This window comes from Mandrillus leucophaeus, unplaced genomic scaffold (assembly GCF_000951045.1).
Source record: "Mandrillus leucophaeus isolate KB7577 unplaced genomic scaffold, Mleu.le_1.0 Scaffold238, whole genome shotgun sequence".
Taxonomy (NCBI): Eukaryota; Metazoa; Chordata; class Mammalia; order Primates; family Cercopithecidae; genus Mandrillus; species Mandrillus leucophaeus.
Genome location: NW_012102454.1, coordinates 365817 through 385437, shown reverse-complemented (window position 1 = coordinate 385437; position 19621 = coordinate 365817). Strand labels below are relative to the sequence as shown.

General features: G+C 53.9%; 2 protein-coding genes across 4 annotated transcripts; both read left to right on the top strand.

Annotated features, from left to right (window-relative positions):
• The first annotated feature begins 298 nt into the window (after nucleotides 1–298).
• Nucleotides 299–9802, top strand: USF2 (upstream transcription factor 2, c-fos interacting). 2 transcript variants are annotated; one of them, XM_011982261.1, is made up of 6 exons: nucleotides 299–633; nucleotides 756–843; nucleotides 1112–1170; nucleotides 8678–8772; nucleotides 8926–9054; nucleotides 9147–9802. In XM_011982261.1, the coding sequence occupies exons 1-6, from the start codon at nucleotides 420–422 to the stop codon at nucleotides 9234–9236; spliced, it is 675 nt and encodes a 224-aa protein (XP_011837651.1). In that variant the 5' UTR covers nucleotides 299–419; the 3' UTR covers nucleotides 9237–9802. The 2 variants fall into 2 exon arrangements, with proteins under 2 accessions (XP_011837651.1, XP_011837650.1); XM_011982260.1 differs by having other exon boundaries at nucleotides 8926–9802.
• Nucleotides 9803–10702: 900 nt separating this feature from the next.
• Nucleotides 10703–15116, top strand: HAMP (hepcidin antimicrobial peptide). Of its 2 annotated transcripts, XM_011982259.1 has the most exons (4): nucleotides 10703–10912; nucleotides 12488–12661; nucleotides 14762–14821; nucleotides 14911–15116. In XM_011982259.1, exons 2-4 carry the CDS (start codon nucleotides 12572–12574, stop codon nucleotides 15013–15015), a joined length of 255 nt encoding a protein of 84 aa, XP_011837649.1. In that variant the 5' UTR covers nucleotides 10703–10912; nucleotides 12488–12571; the 3' UTR covers nucleotides 15016–15116. The 2 variants fall into 2 exon arrangements, with proteins under 2 accessions (XP_011837649.1, XP_011837648.1); XM_011982258.1 differs by lacking the exon at nucleotides 10703–10912 and having other exon boundaries at nucleotides 12340–12661.
• Nucleotides 15117–19621: the final 4505 nt, after the last annotated feature.

The following is a 19621-nucleotide window of genomic DNA, read 5'->3' as shown; positions in this document are numbered from 1 at the left end:
CCCCGCCGCTGCCTCTGTGCCCCCAGGTCCTGCAGCGCCCTTCCCGCTGGTAGGTGCCCTGCCACCCCTGGACGGGGGGTGGAGAGGGGACACTGGCTCTGCTCTTGGGGATCCCCGGGGGTGGGGCAGGTGTCGCCCAGGAGATGCTGCCTTCAAGCCTCAGGCTGCATGGGGTCAGCTCCCTCTTGTGCACCTTGAAACCTGGGGACGGTGCTCTTGGAATTTTTTTTTTCTGCAAAACGGGAATGATGTGTCTAAGAGGAAAGTTTCTTAGAGTGCAAAACGGATTGGCTCAGCAAGTGATCGCTGACCTCCTGCCATGTTCCAGGGCTGTCTGAGACACAGGACAGAATGCTACTCGCAGAAGGAGTCCCCACTCCTGCTAATTGCGGAGAATGCAGTAAACCCCGAGCACAGCAATGAGGGGACCGGATAGAGGAACAGAGAAAGCTAAGGGTAGTCTCTGTCCTCCTACTCCCCAGGCTGTGATCCAAAATCCCTTCAGCAATGGTGGCAGCCCTGCGGCCGAGGCTGTCAGCGGGGAGGCACGATTTGCCTATTTCCCAGCGTCCAGTGTGGGAGATACTACGGCTGTGTCCGTACAGACCACAGACCAGAGCTTGCAGGCTGGAGGTGAGGAGAGGAGGAAGCCAGGTTGGCAGGTCGGGGAGGCAGCGGGCCCAGCAGGGAGGGAAGCCCCTGCAACCAGTTCTGACTTCACCCTGTCTTGCCACTAACCCCCACTATCCCTGCAGGCCAATTCTACGTCATGATGACGCCCCAGGATGTGCTTCAGACAGGAACACAGAGGACGATCGCCCCCCGGACACACCCCTACTCTCCGTATGTGCAGGCGACACCAGGCGGGCCTGGCATTGGAACTGAAGGGAGGGGTTTCTGGAGTAGAAGCTGGGCGGTTAGCATGAAGCGGGCACATGGTGTAATTTTTTTTTCTTTGCTTGTTTCTGCTTCTTTAGTGCACATAAAGTATCATCTCGTTTTTGCACAGGGATTTACCTGAAAAAGATAATTTTTAAGTCTAATACTTAACAAATGCTTGGACAAACAAATCTGTGATAATACATGCCGCTTTTTTTTCCTCCTTTTCTAGAAAAATTGATGGAACCAGAACACCCCGAGATGAGAGGAGAAGAGCCCAGCACAATGAAGGTGAGGACAAGGTGTGGCTCCGGGTCCCCCCCGACCACCGCCCTCACAGGCTCAGCCAGCCCCAGGGTGTGGAGTGACAGAGAGGGAAGCCACTCCTGGCAGGCCACAAGTGCTCCAGAGGGCTTTGCTGGACGCTGTAAAGGTAGAAAGTGAGCAACGAGGGGAGAGTACAGTGTCAGAAATAGAGGGACAGGGAGTGTGAACTGGAACTGGCCATGTGTTGACCCGGCTGGTGATCTTGAATTCATGGCCCACATCTAAGATGGTGGATTTCACGTTCCCATACGGATTGCCTGCCCCACTTGAAAATTGGGGCTGACCGGGCTCACCTGAGCTGACCTTTCCACGTGGCAGCTGTCATGCTCACGTCCCTCATTCCCATGCCTGCCTGGCCTCCAGAAGTAGGTCTGTTCCCCCAGGGAGCACATCTGAGGCAGAAACTACATGAAGCTCTGCCTCTGGCTGCCTAAGGCCGGAGCATCCTGCCCTTTCCAGAAACACCAAGTCTCACCTCAGGTCATTTGGCCTTCGACACTGTCCCCTCGCCCCCACCCTGCCTGTCAGTAGCCACTGTAGTGGGCACAGCAGCGTGCAAGTGCCAGGGGAGTGCTTATACCCAAACAACCATCATTCAACAAATATTTACTGCCCGTGGGTTCTGGGCCGAGCGGCACAAGCCCTGTGCCAGGTCTGGAGTCTGGCCTGGAGCGTTGGGGAGGCTCGAAGGCCGGCAGGCTCATGTCTCACGGGTCTCGTGGGACATTGATGGAGAGTGGGCTGGGGTGAGGCTTCCCCAGGGAGAGGGGAGTTTGGGTCAGGTTACTTTGTGGGGTGCTGGTTTGGTTGTGGGAGAAGTTCCATCTGGAATGCCTCAGGAGGGAAGATCAGGAAGATCAGGAAGGCCTTAAATGCCTGAGTGAGGCGCTGAATCTCAGTCCTAACGGTGGCCATGGGGCTGGGGTCTGTGGCCCAGGTAGTTGTGTTCTGAGCAGTTCCTCTCTGAGTTCAGGCATTCATTCCGCGTGTGCATACTATGGCCAGCCCCCGTTTTGCGTCTTCAGATATGGCAATGCAGCAGGTAATAGGCCAGACGAGGTCTCAGCTCTCTGTGCGTGTTCTGGTGGGAGAGATGGAGTCATACACAGCCAAAGCAGGCATCAGGCAGCGCAGGCAGTCACAGGCAGGAGAGGAAAGCTGGGGAAGGAGGTGGTGGGTGATGGCGGCATGGCACTGTGCTCTGAAGGGCTCTTCGAGAGGTGACATTGAAGCAGAGTCCTGAAGGGACCTGAGGGAAGGGGCCTGTTGAGAACCTCAGGAGAGTGCTGGGCAGAGGGAAGAGCTAGGACACAGGCCAGGCCCTGAACCGGGACCGCCGTGGTGTGTCTGCAGAAGAGCAGAATTCAGGAAAGGAAAGAGGAAGTCGGCGCAGTGGAGGGGGCTGCCCAGGCCAGATGGTGGAGGACCTTGAAAGAAGTCCCTAGTGTGACTGTCTGGACTCCTGTGGTTTTATTCCAGGGTGATGAGAAGCCAGCAGAGGGGTTTGTGCGTGGAGGCTGCTGGCAAGGGTGGTGGGAAGAGGCTGGGAGATAGGACACCACTCGGGTGTCAGGCCTGAGACAGGGCAGGGGTTGAGGGGAATGGGGGGAGGACTCCATGGCTGGAGAGTCAGGATTTCGTGCTGAACTCCCATCCATGCTTGGAAGGGAAGGGGTGCATCTGAGCTTGGTTTTGGGATGCAGTGAGTTTGAGGGGCCCCCAGAGCAGCCCCCACGCTACCACTTACCTATGGTGGGGCATCAGGGTGGTTCTTAATCTCCGTGCCTGTCTCCCCTCTGTGAAATGCCAGAAGCACGGCTGCCTCCGACACCTGGTGGGGATGCAGTGAGTCGAGGTGGCCACACAGGCTGAGGAGAGGACTCGGGACCCTCCCACCCCACTCTCACCCCTGCCTCTCCCTCGGTTAATGTGACTCCAGGCAGTCTTGAGACTTTCTGTCCTTGTGAAGCAGTCTTCGTCACCTGCCCACTTTTCCAGCCCCGTCCTGTCTGCTTTCTGACTTGCAGAGCATCTGCCCGATCTGCTCATCCTCCCAGTACCCTCGGCCGTCTGGCTCATGGCTCTACCAAAACAGCTCCACTCAGGTCACCCATGGTGACCCCATTGCCACATCAACTGGCCTCCTTTGCTGTCTGGGCTCCAAGCATCTGACGCTGCCTGCTTCCCTCTGTTCCTTTCTGGAATCTTCCTTTCCTCCACCCTCTCTGATTCTCCTGTGATCTTTGCCTCTCCTGCCCCACTGTTAACAATGAAATTTCCAGGGCTCTCCCCATTCCAAGTGAGTAGGTGGGGGTGCCGGGAATCTGTGTTTTCCATCAGCTCTTCAGGTGATTTGTCATAGTGGACAAGTTGAGAAACTGCTTTAGCTGCGAGTGTTTCTTTTGTTTTTGAGAAGGGGGTCTCACTCTGTCACCCAGGCTGGAGTACAGTGGCACAATCACAGCTCACTGCAGCCTTGACCTCCCAGGCTCAAGCAATCCTCCCACCTCAGGCTTCTTGAGTGGCTGGGACCACAGGCAGGTGCCATCACATGGGGTCATTTTTTTTTATCTGTAGAGTGGAGGTCTTGCTATGCTGCCCAGGCTCGTCTTGAACTTCTGGCCTCAGGCAGTCCTCCAGCCTTGGCTACAGGCCTGAGCAGCCACGCCCAGTCTTGCTGGTGTTTCATAAGGTCCAGCCCCTCTTCCGTCGGCCCCAGGTGTATGATGTGTGAGGCCCAGCGACAGGCTTGGAAGCTCTTGGTCAGTATCCCCCAAACTCCGTTCCCACTTGTAGGTGGTCCTCTTCCTTCTTGGCTCCAGAAGAGTGTGTGACTCACAAAAAGTTGAGGACTGTTCCTTGATGTCCTCCCAGGCTTTGCCCACCACCTGGCTCCTGGTAATGCAAGGAACTGTGTTTCCATCCCATTCCATTCCTCTCACTGCAACTCCAGCCCCACATTCTGAACTACCCGTTCAAGATTTCCGTCTTCGGACATCCCTGTAATGCGTCCAACTCAACTCGCCCAAAACAGAATGTGCCATCTCCCCTCTCCAAAGGCTCTCATGCAACATTCCTCTTTGCAGAGCAGCAAAAGCTACCCCTGTCACAACTGCCCAAGCCAGAAACTTAAGACCAGAGCCGCTTTCAGCCCTGCCCTCTTCTTCCCTTATGGCCACAAACCCCAAGTTTCTGTTCTATGGTGAGTTTCAGATCCGCTTCTCTCACTTCTTTTTCCCTCCTTCCCACCACTTCTTGGTACCGCAGGAGATCATCCCACAGTCACAAACTCAAATGCCTGCAGGGGCCTGAGGCGGGAGGTGCACTTGGCATGTTAGGAAGGGGTGTGTGGCTGGGTGTGGTGGCTTACACCTGGAATCCCAGCACTTTTGGGATTACATTTTGGCCAAGACAGGCGGATCACTTGAACCCAGGAGTTTGAGACCATCCTAGGCAATGTGGCAGAACCCTGTCTCTACCAAAAAAAATTTAAAAATTAGCCAGGCCTGGTGGTACATGCCTGTAACAATCCCAGCTACTTGGGAACCTGTGGTGGGAGGGTGACTTGAGCCCGGGAGATGGAGGTTGCAGTGAGCTGATTTTACACTCCAGCCTGAGCAACAGACCCAGACCCTGTCTCAGAAAAAAATAGGAAAGGGTGTGGGGGGCCCCCAATGATCTGGGGCACGTGTATCCTGCCTGAAGGGTGGCCCTTGCCCAGTACCTTCCCCTTGCTGCCCTGTCAGAATCTAGGGCCACTGTTGTCAGAAACTCTGAGAAGCCAGAAATCGAGACTTCTATGTGAAATCTGACTTTTAGGTGCCAGATTGGATTGCTTCTTCCGTTTCATTGCTTTCTGCTCTTAATGTTACTAATTCATGCTTCTGCTCACTTTGTTGTTTTGTTTGTTTTTTTGTTTTGAAACGGAATCTTGCTGTGTCACAGGCTGCAATCTCAGCTCATTGCAACCTCCATTTCCGGGGTTCAAGTGATTCTCCTGCCCCAGCCTCCCAAGTAGCTGGGACTACAGGTGCCCGCTGTCACACCCAGCTAGTTTTTGTATTTTTAGTAGAGATGGGGTTTCACCGTGTTGGCCAGGCTGATCTTGAACTCCTGGCCTCAGGTTATCCACCTGCCTGGGCCTCCCAAAGTGCCGGGATTACAGGAGTGAGCCGCTGCACCCGGCCCCTTCTACTCACTTTGGATTCAGTTTGCTAGGTTTTGTGCTTTGGCTCCCCTGGCATGCCCCAACCCCAGCTTTTTAAGGTAATTTTTTTTTTTCAATTTTCTACTAAAATCTTTATTTTACAGGGTTTATGTTTCACAGCAGGGATTGAGATGATTCTTAAGCTTTGTCTTTGCCTAACAGCATTTAGAGTTACCAGTTCACTCCAACATCACTTTAGCTACCTCCCACTGGGATGTGTTGTGTTTTTGTTACTCAGTTTATATTTTCCAATTTTCCTTGTGATTTATTCTTTGACCTTTCTGTTATTTGGAGGCAGATTGCTTAATTTCCAAATATATGTGGGTTTTCCAGATATCTTTTTGTTACTGATTTTTAATTTCTGTTATGGTCAGAGAACATACTCTGTATGATTTCAGTTCCTTGAAATTTGATGAGACTTACCCGACGGGCCTGAATGTGTCCTAGCTTGGCGGAAGCTTCTGGGGCATCGATGAGGACAGGTGTCTGCTGCCGTCAGGCAGAATGTCCCCCCAGGTCAGTGAGGTCAGGCTGGTTAAGTGTTCAGGTTTTCTATTCTGATTTTTTTTTTTTTTGGTCTACTTGTTCTACCAATCATTGAGAAGGATGTCCACGTCTCTCACTATGTTTGTGGATTTGTCCATTTCTTCCTTCAGTCCTGGTAGGTTTCGCTTCTGAATTTTCTCTCTTTTTTTTGAGACAGAGTCGCTCTCTGTCACCCAGGCTAGAGTGCAGTTGGGTTCAAGCAATTCTCATGCCTCAGCCTCCCAAGTCCCTGGGATTATAGGCGCACACCACTATGCCTGGCTAATTTTTGTATTTCTAGTAGAGCCGGGGTTTCGCCATGTTGGCCAGGCTAGTTTCGAACTCCTGGCCTGATGTGATCCGCCCTCCCAAAGTGCTGGGATTACAGGCGTGAGCCACCCCGCCTAGCCTCTGAATTGTAAGTGTCCTATGGAGTTACTGAAGTGCTTCTGTGGAATGAACGTGGCCTTGGTCCTGTATTTCAAATGTGCCATGATGGTGTTCCGAAGCCACAGGCTGGACAGCATCACCACCTGCTGAAGTCAGGGCCTAGACTCAAGGGCCTGGGCCTCTAGAGGAGGATCTGAAATTCACTACAGAACAGAGCACCCTGGTCCTGACGTGCGAGCAGACCACGCAAGGCCTTGACAACCGATCTTTACAACCTCTTCCCGCCCCTGCACACCCTGAAATGGTTTTCAAGCCAACATTTCTGGGATCTTCCCACCTGCATGCCTTAGAGCCCTTCTCTCAGGAACCGGCCCAAATGTTTCCTGGATCTCTGAGGATTCATCCCACCCCCATTCCCGTGCAGAGGCCATGGCTCAGCGCCTGGTGTTCCCGAGGCACTTTGTACCGTCTTCGGTGGTGACACAAATGTTATGGGGTTAGTGCCACCTGCCCACAGTGGTGCTGTGAGTGCCAATGGGGCACAGTGGGGCTGCTTCCACCCTGGACCCCGGCCTGGCAGAGGGCCTGGCATACAGTAGGGCAGAGAGTAGGTGTGTAAGAAGTAAACGCGCGCTGGAGAGGATGTAGCTGCAGCCGGCGCCCAGCCCTTGAGAGGGCTGAGGGAAGGCAGAGGCCGAAACAAGGCCATCTGCCGAGTTCCTCCACGGACCCCTGGGCGAGGAGCGCTCTGCTGGGGACTGCGCGAGCGGTGTCTCCGGGCTTGGACTGTCAGCTCTGCTGCTGCTTTTGGCCAGAGTTCCCAAAGGCAGGTGTGGCTGTCTTTGGTGGGAGGGTTCGGCGCACCGTGATAGTAACGGGAGCAAGCACTCGCTGAGCCCAGTGCAGGGCCTGGACCGTGCTCCATAGTGAGCTCTGATCTTCGGGTATTGGTTTTGGAGGAAAGAGGGAGCTCAAGGGTGGAAGAGGGGCCAGGGAAGAGTGGTCACGGTGGGAGGAGGAGAGTCCATGTCATTCGGAGGGTTTGTCACTCGGACCTGAGTGGGAGGCACAGGAGGCAGGTAGAGGCCAGTCAGCGGCACACGGCCACAGCCCAGAGGGGTTTGCCGATGGGTGGGTCCAGCCTTCTAGAGGGAACGGCGGGGCCGGGGAGCAGCTGATCTCCGGGTGTGAGGGTAATGGGCAGGCTGTGGCCCACCCCTCCTTCTCAGGCTCACTGGACCCCAGCCTGGTATCCCATCACCATTATCCAAGGCTTTGAAAAGATCCCCGGCCTTCCTGCCGCATCTGCCCTAGCTATAGGCTTTGTTCCCCACCGCCAATGCCACAGACAGCATGGGCCACCCTGGCAGGGGGCTGGGGTTCCGTGGGGTGGGAATTGGGGGTAGCTGAGCGTTCTTTCCTGTCCCCACGGTGCCTGGTGCTGGGGCTTGGCAGGCGGTGAAGGGTTGGGACAGCCTGGCTTTAGCAGGCCCTGGGTCAGGGGTCTCAGGCTCCGTGGCACACAGACCCCAGGCACGTATCAGGATGGCATGTGGCCAGAGGCAGGCTTGTGCTCTGTCTGGGGACAGCTGCTACCCGGCCGACACAGTTGGCGTGAGATTGTGGAGTTTTATGGAGTAAAATCACAAATCTGGGTTTTTTAAGTAAAATCTTCTATGAGTTGCCATCTCTGACCTTCAGCATAGGGTTCGTGTCTTTCCTGGCCTTGTGGGCCAGGCCTGGGAGCTGCAAATACCAGTTGGGATCTGCCATTACCCTGTGGAAGGATTTTAAGCAGGGGTGAAACATGGTCAGACTTGGAATTAGAGATGAGGAAAAAAACAAAATCACGGTGCCCAGAGTCTCTGGGGAGACTGGAGAATCCAGTGCAGGGGCCATGGGAGCCAGAGAGGGGCACTAGTCCTGCGAAGGGCGGCTCTGCCCATCCCTGCCTCCCAGTACGTGCCCACTGTGACCAGAGCTCCATGTCTCAAAAGAAGCCAGTGACGCCAATTACCATGAGATATTTCCTTATTCGTAACTGTCGATTCAAATTTGTACAAGTGTGACGGGGCAGGCCCGTAAAACGAACTCAAAGTGCCTGACGTTTGACGCCCGTCCTAAAAGCGTGTGTGCCACTGGAGGGCCCAGGTTTCTTTGTTCCTCTTGAGAAGCTGGGGTGGGGGCCGGCTGGGCTCAGGGTGCGGCCCCTCACTTCCCAGGGCTGTGGTCTCAGTGGGGCCTGCGCTGTACCTGGGTGTCCTTGGGCTGAGCCTCTGCCCTGTGAGGACGGCCGCTCGGGCACGAGCCCTGTCAGCGAAGCCGTGGCTGTGGCTCTGTTTCCCGCAGTGGAGCGGAGGCGAAGGGACAAGATCAACAACTGGATCGTCCAGCTTTCGAAAATCATTCCAGACTGTAATGCAGACAACAGCAAGACGGGAGCGGTGAGCATCCCGGACCCTTAGTGGCTGCGGTGGGCCTGGCCCCCAACCCTTGCATGCAGAAAGTCCAACTGCCATGGGGCTCGGGAGTCTTCCCCGGGGTGGAGGCCAGTGGGTGGTGCCCGCCCTAAGGCTCCTGGTCCCCTCGCCCCCCAGAGTAAAGGAGGGATCCTGTCCAAGGCCTGCGATTACATCCGGGAGTTGCGCCAGACCAACCAGCGCATGCAAGAGACTTTCAAAGAGGCCGAGCGGCTGCAGATGGACAACGAGCTCCTGAGGCAGCAGGTGGGTGCAGGGCCTGGAGCGGGTCGGGGCCCAGGAGCCCCACATGCAAGGCGCTGGCCCTCAGCTCCCTTGTCCTCCGTCGTGTCCGCCAGATCGAGGAGCTGAAGAATGAGAACGCCCTGCTTCGAGCCCAGCTGCAGCAGCACAACCTGGAGATGGTGGGCGAGAGCACCCGGCAGTGACGCCCGCCACCACCGCGCAGCCGCCGCCGCCCACGCCGGCCTCTGCTGCCCCTTTCCCCAGCCCTTAGCACAGAGAGGGACACACGCCCCTCCCCCAGCTGCGTTTTTTTATAGTAGATTTTTAACAAAAAACGGGGAGAAATAATGGATTTCTGTGGATACAGTGCCCACCGCCCTCCTCCACTTGGAAACGGTATCCTCCCTCCCCATCCATCTGTCTGTCGCCCTTCTCCCGGCCCTCACTAAGCCCCGGCACTTCTAGTGGTCTCACCTGGAGGCAAGAGGGAGAGGGACAGAGGCCCTTCCACGTCCCGCTGCCTCCTGCTCTCTGGAGGTACTGAGACAGGGTGCTGATGGGAAGGAGGGGAGCCTTTGGGGGGCCACCCGGGGCCTGGACCTATGCAGGGAGGCCACGTCCCACCCCACCTCTTGTTTCTGGGTCCCTGCTCCCCTTTGGGTGTGTGTGTGTGTGTTTTAATTTTCTTTATGGAAAAATTGACAAAAAAAATAGAGAGAGAGAGGTATTTAACTGCAATAAACTGGCCCCATGTGGCCCCCGCCTTGTCTGCTTGTGTGTCTGTCCATCTCGGGAACGGGGAGGGGCCTGGGGTCTACAGAGCTCCACGCGGCATGGTTCCGCCGTTGTGCACATGGCTGTGTGCAGTCCCTGCCAGCTGCACCACCTGGTACCCAGTGGTTGGTTGGATGGATGAAGGAATTAAGGAATGAATGTCCCCTTTGAGGCCCCAGGCATGCATGAGGGTGTGGGGAGCTGGGGTCAAGGACATGTCCCATGTTGGAGGAGAGGCGGGGGTCTCTGTGTCAGCAGTTCTGAAAACACAACCAGCCCCTGGCCCTGCTCTGCTGGGCTGAAGCCCTCCCCTCTGCACCAGCCAATAGTGGGGCCCGGCCTTGAGCCCCTCACCCCCAGGAAGGGCAGATGGCCAGGGCGCCAAGCTTGGCCCGTCAGCCTGTCGCCTTGCACCGAGGCTCTGGCGCCTGTGCTGTGACCCCTGCCCCTGCTGATGATGAAACTTGCCCTGAGCTGAGATGCAGTGATGCCTGGTAGGGCTGGGGGCTGCTGCCGAGTCCCCGGGTGAGCACGCCCCTATTCACTGGACCCTGCCGCATCCTGCACTCCCCTTCAACTCCATCCACTCCCAGGAGCTGGGCCTGCCACTCTGCTCACCTTGTGGAGCTGCATGCTCTGCCTTTCCTCCCAAATGTCCTCCCCCGAATCGTCTCTTGCCTCAAGAGTCCTGTCTCCTTTTCCTAGCTATTCCCATCTGAGGCCATCTTTATTCGTTTAGTTTTTAGAGACAGGGTCTCACTCTGTCACCCAGGCTAGAGCGCAATGGCGCACGATCACGGCTCACTGGAGCTTTGACCAACTACAGGTGCATAGCACCACAGCCAGGTTTTTGTACCGATGGGGTCTCGCTTTGTTCCCCAAGCTGTGACAAGAGGAACCTCCCACGTGGTGTGGATGAGGAGGCAGATGGCAGGGCCTGTCCATTTCTGTGCCTGAGTGGGCCTTGGCAGCAGTTCAGCAGTCAGGAAGAAGTGTTCACTCCTCGACAGCAACATCCCCAGGCTCTGGTGACTGGGCTGACACTGGATGGCCCTGGAATGAAAGGCAAAGTGGCAAAATGTCCAAGGGCCCATCTGGAACCAAGGTTTGTGGATCCCCTGGGCCGTGTGCACCCTGAGCTGGGCCTGGTAGTGGAAAGGAATGAAGGCACTGCAGTCAGGCCGCCTGGGTTCATCCCCCAGCTAGTGGTGTCCTAAGGAACCGGCTCCCCAAAAATGTCCCTGGCTTGTAGGGTTTGCCCATTTCCTGGTGTCAACACTCCCACCACTGCTGATTTCAGGGTACCGGCATGATGTCAGTGAATGCAGAGTTTCGAGATGTGCACGGTCTGCTCTGTTGAGCCAGTTCTAGCATGCCACTGTACCCTGCTGTGTTTTAGGGGAGATGGGGAAGCCTGGTGGGTAAGAGCAGAGGCCCTGGGTTCAGGCTGTCCAGGTCAGAATCCCAGCTCTACCTCTGCCTGGGCAAGCTTGGGCCATGCCCTGATCTCTGCCTTCAGTGCCTTTTCTGTAAAGTGAAGGAAATCAGTGTCCAACGTGGAGGAGGCTCCTGAAAGGGAGTGGGGTCTGGGGAGCCCAAGACCCTGGGGTTGGGTGACCGCGAAGGCAGCCCCTGAACACAGAGCAGAGCTGAAGGTGGGGCAGCAAGTGCTGCTGGGAGAACAGGCGGCGCAGGCTAAGTTGGTGCAGAAGTGAGTCAACACATGTGCCATCGTATAAAATGTACTCATCAGACAGCAGATGTCAGCTATTCCTATTACTGCTATTTTATGTTTTATAGACAGGGTCTCGCTCTGTCACCCAGGCTGGAATGCAGTCACACGATCATAGCTCACTGCAGCCTCAACCTCCCTGGCTTAAGCGATCCTCCTGCCTCAGCCTCCCAAGTAGCTGGGACTACAGATGTGTGCCACCACGCCTGGCTAAATTTGTTTAAAAAAATTTTTTTTTGTAGAGATGGTGTCTCCCTACGTTTCCCAGGCTAGTCTTGAACTTCTGGGCTCAAGCGATCCTCCTGCCTCAGCCTCCCAAAGTGCTGGGATTACAGGCATGAGCCACCGCACTGGGCCATATTACTGCTGTCATTTATGGCCAAAAGTTTGCTCAAACATTTTCCAGTTACCAGAGACACGTCTCAAGGGTCTGACGCTGGGAAAACACCGCGTGCGGATCAGGGGCACACGCTGATGCTCGCCATGCTCAGGGCTATCCACTGTTCCCTGCCAGAACCTATGCATGTGTGGTGAGAGCTTAAAGCAATGGATGCTTCCCCCAATATGCCGGACACTCCTGAGGAGCCTGGCAGCTGCTGGCCATGCCCTGTGTGCATGCAGGCGGTAGGGAAGTGGGTGAAGGAGAGCGGAACCTTGATTCAGATCATCAAACTGCTTAACCGCTGAAGCAAAAGGGGTAACTTTTTCTCAATCAGCAGAATGACATCATGATGGGGAAAGGGCTCCCCAGATGACTGGCGAGCAGTGTGTGTCTGTGACCCCGTCTGCCCCACCCCCTGAACACACCTCTGCCGGCTGAGGGTGACACAACCCTGTTCCCTGTCGCTCTGTTCCCGCTTATCTCTCCCGCCTTTTCGGCGCCACCACCTTCTTGGAAATGAGTCAGAGCAAAGGGGAGGGGGCCCAGACCACTGCCTCCCCTGGCAGGCCCCATAAAAGCGACTGTCACTGGGTCCCAGACACCAGAGCAAGCTCAAGACCTAGCAGTGGGACAGCCAGACAGACGACACGATGGCACTGAGCTCCCAGATCTGGGCCACTTGCCTCCTCCTCCTTCTCCTCCTCACCAGCCTGACCAGTGGCTCCGTTTTCCCACAACAGGTGAGAGCCCAGTGGCCTGGGTCCTTAGAAGGGCAGCAGGGATGGGAGAGCCAGGCCCCAGCCTAGGGCACTAGAGACACCCAAGCACTGAGCAGAGCTCAGGACAGCTCAGGGGGGCTGGCAGCTGAACAGGAACCAGGCCAGGCACGGTGGCTCATGCCCAGACCACTTGAGGTCAGTTTGAGACCAGCCTGGCCAGCATGGTAAAACCCCATCTCTACTAAAAATACAAAAGTTAGCCAGGCGTGGTGGCAGGTGCCTGTAATCCCAGCTACTCGGGAGACTGAGACAGGAGAATCACTTGAACCTGCGAGGTGGAGGTTGCAAAGTGAGCTGAGATTGCACCACTGCACTCCAGCCTGGCAACAGAGCAAGACTCCATCTCCAAAAAAGAACAGAAATCGATGAAGCACCAAGTGACAGGGATTGGAAGGTCCTAATTCTGTGGGTATCTACGAAGCCCTTACGCTGTGTGGAGTCTTATTCTAGACAGTGAGGACAAGGCTATGAACAAGGTAGATGAGAGAGGAGACCTCTCATCCTGGTCAGGGAATTCGTTAAAGACTGATGAAAACATGAACAAATAATTGTGTCTAGTACATGCTATTCGTGAATCACATAACAGACGGTGGTAGAGTGACCGTGATCCATTCGCCACACAGTAAAGTCACTTTTTTGGTTTGTTTTTTAGAGACAGGGTCATGCTCTGTTGCTGAGGCTGGAATGCAGTGATGCAGTCATAGCTCCCTGCAGCCTCGACCTCCTGTGCTCAAGCAATCCTCCCACCTCAGCATCCCAAATAGCTGGGACACCAGGCACATGCCACGGGTGGCGGGCCCACGGCACGGTCAAGGGGCTGGCAGTCAAGCAAATGTTTCATGAGAAAGTGACAGTTGGCCTTCGTCTTGGAGGGTGAGAGATGGAGGCAGCAGAGATCCGAGGAGAGGACGAACTGGCATAGCCCAGGGTCAGGCTGAGCAAGAGGAGACGGTGGGACTTGGGGATAAGGCCGAGGGGTGGGGGTGGGCAGAGTCCCAAAGTCTTGTGGGCAACCGTACAGACGCTGACTTTTCCTTGGAGTAAAGAGGAAGCCCCCATACGCTTTTTTTTTTTTTTTTTTTCCTGAGACGGGGTCTTGCTATGTCTTTCAGGCAGGCATGCAATGGCATCATCTGGGCTCACTGCAACCTCCAACTACCGTGTTCAAGCAATTCTTCTGCCTCAGCCCCCCAAGTAGCTGGGATTACAGGCACCCGCCACCACGCCCAGCTAATTTTTGTACTTTTAGTAGAGACAGGGTTTCACCATGTTGGCCAGACTGGTCTTGAACTCCTGAACTCAGGTGATCCTCCCATCTCGGCTTCCCAAAGTGCTAGGATCACAGGCGTGAGCCACTGTGCCCAGCCTCCTATAGGTTTTTTAAATGGAGAAAACCACAATCTCACTGGCCACGTTTTTTAAAAAATTAGTCTGCCAGTCGGGCACCATGGCTCACGCCTGTAATCCCAGAGTTTCAGGAGGCCAAGGTAGGAAGATCACTTGAGCCCAGGAGTTCGAGACCAGCTTCGGCAACACAACCAGACTCCATCTCTACACAAAATTTAAAAATTAGCCGGGTGTGGTGGCGTGCACCTGCTGTCCCAGCTACTCAGGAGGCTGAGGTGAGAGCATCGCTTGAGCATAGGAGGTCGAGGCTGCAGGGAGCTATGACTGTGCCACTGCACTTCAGTCTGAGCGACAGAGGGAGACTCTGTCTAAAAAACAAACAAAAAAAGTGACTCTGCTATGTGGCAAATGGATTGAGGGGCAAGAATGCAGGGAGATGTGTTAGGAGGCTGGTACTGTCATCCAGGCAAGGGAAGATGATGTCCCAAAGAAGAGTAGGAGCTGTGGAAAGAGGAGGAGGCGGATCTGGGAGGTTTTTTTTTTAGGAAGAGCCGCCCATGGGAAGGTGAGCAGAAGCAAGAAAGCAAGGTCCCTCCTAGGAGTCCAACTGAGCTCTGGGTTTAAACCACTTGGAGAGGAGCAGGTTGCTGGGAGCCAGTCTCAGAGGTCCGCTGGGCCCCCTGCCATCCTCAACGCCCCCTTCTGCTTTCACAGACGGGACAACTTGCAGAGCTGCAACCTCAGGACAGAGCTGGAGCCAGGGCCAGCTGGACGGTGAGCACACCAGTGACGCCCTTCCCAGCCCCCTGCTCCCTCCGCGTGCCCAGGTCGGTTCCCTGCTCACACTCCCTTCCTTCTCACAGCCCATGCTCCAGAGGCGAAGGAGGCGAGACACCCACTTCCCCATCTGCATTTTCTGCTGCGGCTGCTGTCATCGATCAAAGTGTGGGATGTGCTGCAGGACGTAGAACCTTCCTGCCCTGCCCCCATCCCCTTCCTTCCTTATTTATTCCTGCTGCCCCAGAACACAGGTCTTGGAATAAAACGGCTGATTCTTTTGTTTTCCAAACCAGAGTGTCTGTTGTCCTTTCTCTCTGCCAAGGGCCTGTGCTAAGAGCTTGTCCTGACCCTGCCTTGCAAGCGCCAGTGCTTGCTGGGTCATGTGGGGCTGGTGTGTCCTGGAAATTGCCAGGAAAGTTGGTGAAGAAAATTCGTTTCTGTTCTCCCCCTTCATGTTGCAATAACCGGGGATGAAACTTAATGTTTCCTCTCCTTGAGATCTTCCTAAAACAGCCGTAGAAATCAGTGCCTATAAGGCAAGCTTGTCCCACCCGTGGGCCACATGCAGCCCAGGATGGCTTTGAATGCACCTAACACAAATTCGTAAACTTTCTTAAGGCAGTATGATAAGTTTTTGTGACTTTTTTTTTGTTTTTCTCATCAGCTGTCATCAGTGTTAGTGTGTTTTACATGTGGCCCAAGACAATTCTTCTTCCAGTGTGGCTCAGGGAAGCCAAAACAGTGGACACTGCTGTAAAGGTTCTCAAAGTAAGATCCAGGGACTCCTTTTGTAGGGCTCCTGAAGGTGGAAACTACTAAGACATTTTTTTTTTTTTTTTTTTTTTTTTTTGGAGGCAGAGTCTCTGTCACCCAGGCTGGAGTGCAGTGGCACGATCTTGGCTCACTGCAACCTCCACCTCCTGGGTTCAAGCGATTCCCCTGCCTCGGCCTCCTGAATAGCTGGGACTACAGGCACGCGCCACCAAGCCCGGCTAATTTTTGTATTTTTAGTAGAGATGGGATTTTGCCATGTTGTCCAGGCTGGTCTTGAACTCCTGACCTCAAGTGATCCACCCATCTCAGTCTCCCAAAGTGCTGAGATTACAAGCGTGAGCCACCACGCCCGGCCTACAAAGATGTTTATTTGCCTTTTTCACCGTGGTTCTCTCATGAGTATACAATGGAGTTTCCAGGAGGCTCCGTGACACCTGATGGCATCATCACCAGATGGCTAATGGATTGTGTGCTGGTGTATCTCATGCTTTTAAATGTCCCAGTTTCTAGCCCAATGCGGTTACATGGTCCCAGCTACTCAGGAGGCTGAGGTGGGAGGATCGTTAAAGACTGGGAGTTCCAGAAGAAGACTCGGTGTCAAAAAAGAAAAAAGTCGGGCAACCAAAATGAGAGTGATACAGCTTTTAAGAATGGGAGGAGACAGGGACAGTGATTCATGCCTACAGCACTTTGGGTGGCTGAGGCAGGTGGATCACTTGAGGTCAGGAGTTCAAGACCAGCCTGGCCAACATGGTGAAACACCATCTCTACAAAAATTAGCCAGGCATGGTGGCATGTGCCTATAATCCCAGCTAGTCAGGAGGCTGAGGCAAGAGAATCACTTGAACCCTGGAGGTGGAGGTTACAGTGAGCCAAGATAGCACTGCTGCACTTTAGCCTGGGTGATGGAGTGAGACCCTGTCTCAAAAAAAAAAAAGAAAAAAGAAAAAAAAGAAAGAAAGAAAGGAAAAAAAGAATGGGCAGGAACTCAGTGTCTTGTGGAGGTGAACCATATTCCTATATGTTTCACGTGCAAAGTGCGCCCTTCCTGAAAGAATACAACTTAAGATGCTCTCATGTAACAATCCCCTGTATCTCGCTCATTCACTACACCTGGATGGCCTCTGAAGGCCGTGGCCCTCACACCTTTCGGTCTTAGGACCCCTTTACATTCTGAGAAATTATTGAGGACTCCAAAAAGCTCTTGTTGAAGTGGGCTATATCTCTAGTTGCCTGATGTATTAGAAACTGAAACTGGGAAAATATTTCTATTATTTATTTATTTGTTTATTTTTGAGACAGGGTCTCACTCTGTCGCCCAGGCTGGAGTGCAGTGGTGCGATCTCGGCTCACTGCAACCTCCACCTCCCAGTTTCAAGTGGTTCTCCTGCCTCGGCCTCCTGAACAGCTGGGACTACAGGCGCCCGCCACCTTGCCTGGCTAATTTTCATATTTTGAGTAGAGACGGGGTTTCACCATGTTGGCCAAGCTGGTCTTAAACGCCTAACCTCAAGTGATCCACCCGCCTCGGCCACTCAAAGTGTTGTGATTACAGGCGTGAGCCACCGTGCCCAGCCCACCCACATTTGATAGAAACAGAGATAGGAGCTGTATTTCACCGTCTTCTTAGCTCCTAGGAAGCAACAGCTCTCACTTGATGGTAAAGGGCATTGGTCATTCAGCCTCAATGTTGGGTGTGGGCAGAGAGTGGGAAGGCCCAGGCTTGGCGGGAGAGGGCTCCAAGACACGGCCGCCGCGCTCAAGGCAGGCAAACCTGGCTAGAGCTTCTGATTTCGTCAAGAGAAGGTGGGAATTCCTATTTTTATTTGCGATTTCTTGCTTTTACAGTATTGGCAACTGAGCAAAGGAATTTGTCTTTTTACATTAACATTCTGTGAGCCAAACTAAGCCCAGCTGGGAGCCAGATGAGTCCCGGTACACCACCAACGTCTGCCTTCGCTTTGGAATCCACGGAGGCTTGTCCTCTGGGAGGGGAGGTTTCCTGAATGAAGACTGAGGGGTAGGGAGAGGGGAGTTGTGGTGAGCTTGGCTTCTTATTAGCTATAACATCATGCATGCATCTTCTTCGTATCCGGAGCTCCACCTCCTCATCCGTATTTTTTATTTTATTTTTTTAGTCTGGGTCTTGCTCCATAGCCCAGGTTGAAGTGTAGTGGTGTGATCATGGCTCACTGCAGCCTTGACCTCCTGGGCTCAAGCAATCCTCCCACCTCTGCCTCCTGAGTAGCTGGGACCACAGGTGCCTATCACCACACCCCGCTAAAGTTTTGTATTTTGTGTAGAGATGTGGATCTGGCTGTGTTGTCCAGGTGGGTCTCAAACTCATGGCCTCAAATGATCCTCCCACTTCAGCCTCCCAAAATGCTGGGACTACAGGTGTGATCCGCCATGCCTGGCCTCTCCTTACCTTTAAAAGAACAGAAGCCCTGGGTGCAGTGTCTCACGCCTGTAATCCCAGCACTTTGGGAGGCTGAGGCAGGTGGATCACCTGAGGTCAGGAGTTTGAGACCAGCCTGGCCACATTGGTGAAACCCCATCTCTACTGAAAACACAAAAATTAGCCGGGCGTGTTGGCGCACACCTAAAAATAATCTCAGCTACTCAGGAGGCTGAGGCAGGAGAATCACTTGAACCTGGGAGGCAGAGGTTGCACTGAGCCAAGATCATGCCACTGCACTCCAGCCTGGGTGACAGAACGAGACTCCATCTCAAAACAAAAACAAAAACAAAAACAAAAAACAAAAAAAACACAGAAGCATCTGTACAGGACTTAGCTTATCTGGCTCTAGAGTTGCTCAGCAAAGGGGATGAGTGTGAAATTGCTTTGGAAACTGTCCAATGCTTCCTCAATGTAAAGGATTCATATTGACAGGGGATGGTGGAGGCCTCCCTCCTGGTAGGTGGGAAACCTGAAATCAGGAATTACACTTAATGACATGGGGTGCTCTTCTCTCCCGAGCAAGCAGTTCTCTGGGGTGATCCTAGAGAGACGGGAGAACATATAAAGCAGAGATACTCAAACTTCAGCGTGCTCAAAATCTCCTGGAGGGCCTGTAAAAATGCAGATGGGGCCAGGTGCAGTGGCTCAAGCCTGTAATCCCAGCACTTTAGGAAGCTGAGGCTGGAGGATCACTTGAGGCCAGGAGTTCGAGACCAGCCTGACCAACACGGTGAAAGCCCGCCTCTACTAAAAATGCAAAAATTAGCTGGATGTGGTGGTGGTGGTACACACGTGTAGTCCCAGCTACTCGGGAGACTGAGGCATAAGAATTGCTTGAACCTGGGAGGCAGAGGCTGTGGTGAGCCAAGACCATGCCACTGCACTCTAGCTTGTGTGACAGAATGAGACTCTGTCTCAAAAAAAATCAAATAAATAAATAAATAAAAATAAAATGCAGATGAGGCTGGGTGTGGTGGAACACACTTATAATCCTAGTAGTTTACGAGGTTGAGACGGGAGGATTACTTGAGGCCAGGAATTCAAGGCTGCAGTGACCTATGATGGCACCACTGCACTCCAGCCTGGGTGACACAGTGACACTCTGTCTGTAAAATAAATAAACATACAAAATGCAGATAACTGGGCCTCCAGAATTTCTGATTCCACAGGTGCAAGGTGGGGCCCTTGAACTTGCATTTTGAGCAAGCCGCAGTCCTGCGGAGGACTGGTTGTGAAGCTGCCAGCATTGTCTGAGGACAGCAAGGACCCTTGGATGGATCAAGCCTCAGCCCCTGTCTACGAGAGCTTTAAGCTTTAAGTGAGAGCTCCCCATGGCCGAGAGCTTCCTTCTGAATTCCTGTTGCTAGGAATTCCAAAGTCACATTGAAGTCCTAATCCCTAGTAGCTCAGAATGTGACCTTAGTTGGAGGCAGGGTCTTCACGGAGGTAATCAAGTTAAAACGAGATGGGCGAATCCTGATCCAATAGAACTGATTTCCTTATAAAAACGGGAAATCTGACAGGGTGCGGGGGCTCACGCCTGTAATCCCAGCACTTTG

Coding starts and splice junctions, on each gene's coding strand:
- USF2 (XM_011982260.1), top strand. CDS start 420: ATGAGGGGACCGGATAGAGGAACAGAGAAAGCTAAGGGTAGTCTCTGT. Junction 844..1,111: donor CGGACACACCCCTACTCTCC/GTATGTGCAGGC, acceptor CTCCTTTTCTAG/AAAAATTGATGGAACCAGAA. Junction 8,773..8,925: donor ACAACAGCAAGACGGGAGCG/GTGAGCATCCCG, acceptor CTCGCCCCCCAG/AGTAAAGGAGGGATCCTGTC.
- HAMP (XM_011982259.1), top strand. CDS start 12,572: ATGGCACTGAGCTCCCAGATCTGGGCCACTTGCCTCCTCCTCCTTCTC. Junction 12,662..14,761: donor GCTCCGTTTTCCCACAACAG/GTGAGAGCCCAG, acceptor CTGCTTTCACAG/ACGGGACAACTTGCAGAGCT. Junction 14,822..14,910: donor GAGCCAGGGCCAGCTGGACG/GTGAGCACACCA, acceptor TCCTTCTCACAG/CCCATGCTCCAGAGGCGAAG.